General features: G+C 36.6%; 1 protein-coding gene across 1 annotated transcript; it reads right to left on the reverse strand.

Annotated features, from left to right (window-relative positions):
- Positions 1 to 548: 548 nt before the first annotated feature.
- On the reverse strand, positions 549 to 4,183 carry LOC109238800 (ETHYLENE INSENSITIVE 3-like 3 protein). Its single transcript, XM_019405279.1, has 3 exons — positions 3,834 to 4,183; positions 960 to 2,925; positions 549 to 869 (listed from the first exon to the last, which is right to left on the reverse strand). Exons 1-2 carry the CDS (start codon positions 3,866 to 3,868, stop codon positions 993 to 995), a joined length of 1,968 nt encoding a protein of 655 aa, XP_019260824.1. The 5' UTR covers positions 3,869 to 4,183; the 3' UTR covers positions 549 to 869; positions 960 to 992.
- Positions 4,184 to 4,946: the final 763 nt, after the last annotated feature.

Genomic DNA, 4,946 nt, shown 5'->3' on the forward strand with positions numbered 1-4,946 from the left:
TCACTTTTGGGAGAAGTCAGAGTCTCCCAAACTTGATGAACCCCCAATTTGAGGCTTTACAAATGTAAAATTTAAACTAATTAGTTATCCATTGGTTATCCATTTTCTAAGTGGATAATATGGTTCTTATCCATATTTGACTCGTTTTCAAATAGTTCATTATCCAACCCATATTTTAATGGATAATATCGATGGATAATTGTTTTCTTTTATCCATTTTGCCACCACTAGCTACTACTATATATCTTCTCTCTGGTCCATATATCCATCTATTGGTTCTCCCTCCATATATGTCCCATTCCTAGGCAGAGGAAATTAATAGTTGTTTGGTCAGACTTAAAAAATCAGCTTATTTCGAGAAGTGTTTTTTTTCTTCTCAAAAGTGCTTTTTTCAAAAATACTTTTGGAGAGAAGTAGTTTGTGTTTGGCTAATTATTGAAAAGCACTTCTGAGCAATAATTACTTTTTTCCGTTTTCTCCAAAACTACTTCTACTCAAAAGCATTTTTTAAAAAAGAAAAATTGCTTTTGGAGAAACTTGGCCAAACAGACTACAAATGTATAAAGGTTAGCTTAGAATGAATGTGAAAATTACAATGATTATGGTAAAAGAAAATCAAAAGATAAAAGAATGATGACAACAATATGAGTATAAAGAAGACAATAAGAACTCTTTCTTGCCCCTTACCACTTTTCTCCAACAAAGTAAAGATAGGCCAAAATAGACCAAAAAAAATTGAGATTGCTGTCAATGAATTTACATTTGACTTCTGTATAAGAAAACTAAGTCCAGTACTTACAGTCAAGCTTCTGATTTAATGAGAGAATGACTTGTTCCACTTTGAAACAGGTTCCACCTTTATCACGCACCTGCAGAGAAGTTCTTGTAATCAGAAAAATCAAAACAGAACTACATTCCAAACAAATGAAAGAGGGAGTAGTTCACTGAGTAATACTCACATTCTAAATATAGTCTGTTCCCCTTGTAGTTGTCTATGAGGCAAAAAATGACATCATTTCTTTGTCAAAATCTAAATCAAAATCAGTATTGTCTAAATAACTTTGGACATCAAGCCCCAAATCAAATGGGCTGCCAAGTGTAGCATAATCCGGTGAACCAATAGTAAGTGGCGATGGAAAAGGAATCTCAATATGTCTATCATGGTTATTCTGAGACATGTCTTTTCCATAATGATGATTGCCTACAGTGATATTATTTCCGCTTCCGTGAAGCAATGAACCAACTCCAGAATCCCTTGGCCTAATCGGAAGTTCATTGCACGCCAAGTGGGACTGCGGTTTCTCATGTGTGGATCCAAATTCAGCTGAAGAATAAGAGTGATACAGAGGAGGTTGATTTAAGTTAGAAAATTGAGATCCATGAGCAAATCCAGAAACCTGCAGTTGGGTATGTACGACAGAACTGTGAGATCCATAATGCAAATGGGAATTTTGTGGTACATCGTTTATTCCTGGAATTTTATGGTGACCATGGAACTGAGTGTCATGAAATTGATGCTGGACAGCAGAGTCTTGACTTCCAAGATGCGCTCCTGATTCATAAGGGACAACTGGAGAGTTTTGAGACATCGGATAAAGAGATGGCCCAGTGCCTATATATGCATCCTCTGTAAAGACTACATTAGCTGATGGAACCAATGAAAGGTTCGAGTCTAGTAATGGTAACTCTGATTGAGTCACAATGTTGTTCTCTACAGGCTTTTGTGCTCCGCTCTTGTCATTTTCCCTTACGCTTCCCGAACTGTTTGTATCAGGTAATGAGTTACTATCGTCATCACCATGTCTCAAAGATGGTAGGATCTGTTGCTCAGTAGGATTTGACCTAGCACGTTTTCTTCTTCTATGCCGTCCATCTCCTTGCTCCTTACTTTGGTGAGATTGAGGAATGGAATTTAGAGGATGAACATCCAATGGCTGATTTCTCCTCTCATCTTTAGATGAAACACAGCCAATACCATCATCAACACCATCGACATCATATACATTGTCACTGCTAAAGGAAGGTTTCTTCTTTTCACTGCGGCTTCTAGCAGGTGGCTCTATGCTAGATGATCCATTCTCACTGCCTGGTTGCTGGAGGATCGATTCCTCTCTGCTTAAAACAGCCAACCAGATCGAGCTCTCCTTAGCAGTCATCTTGTCCTGCAAACACTTTGACTGGCGGACTAATCTCCTGATCTTCGCAATATCAGGCGACATATGCTTTATAACAGCAGTTAGAACGCCAACTTTCCACATCTTCTTCAAATCATGTGGCTTCTTGTATGGCGGATTCTGACCCTTGGGTAGTCCCGTTTTAGACCACCATTCCTCATTCCCTGTCGGCCACCACGGTGGTGAGACGCCTTTCTCCAGCGGGTACTTCCGCTGAGGTGGATCACAATGTTGCATCAAAGAAGACAAGAGGGACCCCAGTGTAGCATCTTGCAAGTCTTGCAAAACACTTCCTGCATTACCATTTTGGCTGCCGACTCCCTCTCCTTTCGCACGACATTCTGCTTCATACTTGGCTATTGCAGCAGGACCGTTCTTATCAAACTTTACCTTCTCTTTCCACCAAGCTCTTATGTTATCAGACGCACCACTCACAGGTTTACCCTTATCAGGAATGATACCATAAACAAATCCTCGAGCATTGCAGACTTCCATGAGCTTCAACATGTACTTCAAAATTCCATCCTGAGCTCTCGACATCTTCTTCCGCCTAGCCTGATCTGTAACTTGCTTATTGTTCTGCTTCTCAGCGGCTTTCAGGGCAGCAAGTTTCTGTCTTTCCTTGAGCCGCTTGAGCTTAATACGGTCCTTCCACATCCGTCTCTCCAATTCTTCTGGCTCAATCTCCTCATCACTGACATCCTTTTCTGCTATGTTGTCGCACCTTATGTCATCGACTTCAATGTCCGAGCTGTTCACCAACACATAAGCATCAATCATACATTATTCACTTCAAAACTAAATGCCAGTAAAATTATATCCATCCAACAGAGGTACATTATTCATAAACCAGCAAACATCAGAATGTCAAGGAACACACAACTAAAACTTGCAAACACCAAAGACTAAAGCAATTTCAGAGTGACCATACAACACAACAACAACAACAACAACCACCCAGTGAGTTCCCACAGGTGGGGTCTGGGGAGGGTAGAGTGTACGCAGACCTTACTCCTACCCCTGAGGGTAGAGAGGTTGTTTCCGCAAGACCCCCGGCTCAAGAAAACGAAAAGAGACAAGAGAGAGACCATAGAAAGCAATAATTTTTTTTGATAACCGTGGTGTCCGAGCCAGCTTGCGCACACCTCGACTAATTACAACTCTGTCCACTAAGGTTTTGCCACAGAAAGCAACAAACTCATACTCGAAAAACACAAAAGACTATTCTTTTCAATCTAAGAATCAATTTTTATGATTGCTAATGCAGGAAGCTTATCTAATTTCCAGCAATTGAATAAAAATCACAATAAAAAACTCAACTTTCAAGTTAGAGCTTACATAGCCAAATTCTCAAATACTAATACAGATTTGAAGTAACATATACAAATGCTCAAAACTCATAAAACCCTTCAAGATTATAAAAAAACAAAACTTACCCAAATGACAATTCTGGTAAATTGATATAACAATTAGTCATACCACAACTATTCAAGATTTTACATTGGTTTATACAGAGCTCAAACAACAACACAACCGGAAAAAGAAAACACAAAAGATAAACACAAATAATGAAACATATATATGCACACACACACACACACACACACACACACACACACACACACACACACACACACACAAAAATTAAAAGGGTCTAACCTGACATCAACACCAATCTCATCTATCACAGCCATGCCTACACAAAAGTTGCAGCAGTTTTTTTTCCTTTTGGTCAGCAGATTGATTCAACCCAAAAAAGGGTATCAGATTTTATTCCCTTTTTTTTTTGGTAAAAAATGGTCACACAGCAAAAGGAGGCAATAAAAAACTTAAAAAAGGTTTTAGAACAAAATAAATAAATGTAAATGCAGACATGTATTATGAACAGAGACGGCGAAAACTCAGAATTTTTAGATTGAAGACAACGAGATTGAAAATTCCTTATGAAAAGAGAAAAGGAGAAGGAAAAAAAAAGAAGGTAAAAGGCAAAGACGGATTGTAAAAGGACAAAAAAGAAGAGGCGGAAAATCATCAGCGTTTACAGACTGTTTATACGAAATTATATTAAAACATTAATAATTAAGTAATTAAATATACAAAAATATGTGTCATTGTATTGATTTATTGGATTAAATCATTAAATATCAGAGGCAGACATGTAAATTTTACTCTACTTCCTAAACATTGAGGTATTTTTGGTTCATATAATAGTTATGGGAAATTAATAGATAGATTGTTTATATGGTGAGTAATAATAAACAGATTATTTATATAGTGAGTAATAATGAAGAGATTGTTATGAGGTAACTAATAATAAAGAGATTGCTATATGTTAATTACTTAACTTAAAATAACATTTATCTTTAAATACTTCAGACGCTATTCAACATATATATTCTTCGTATATCTTTTTTGTACATAATAACACATAAATTCTCGTATAATTTAATACGAATATTATTTAATCATACAAACTAAAACTTTATTAGTTATGTAGTGATTATTTGTATGCTGAATTTTATGCTAAAGGTTAAAATTGTAATACACCAACCAACCGATTCCTAAATGTAAATGCTTTGAAATTACAAAGTATAGAGGTAAAAAATTTATTGATAAAAACTACTTAATGTATTTAAAAATTATAATTGGTGCTTTTTTTTTTTTATGAAGTTAGGGGTCGCTTGGTTGCCGGTTAGAGTTATGCAGGTATTAGTTATACATGTATTAGTTATGCAGGGATTAGTTATGCAGGGATAAGTAATGCAGGGATTA

Source organism: Nicotiana attenuata, unplaced genomic scaffold (genome assembly GCF_001879085.1).
Source record: "Nicotiana attenuata strain UT unplaced genomic scaffold, NIATTr2, whole genome shotgun sequence".
Classification (NCBI taxonomy): domain Eukaryota; kingdom Viridiplantae; phylum Streptophyta; class Magnoliopsida; order Solanales; family Solanaceae; genus Nicotiana; species Nicotiana attenuata.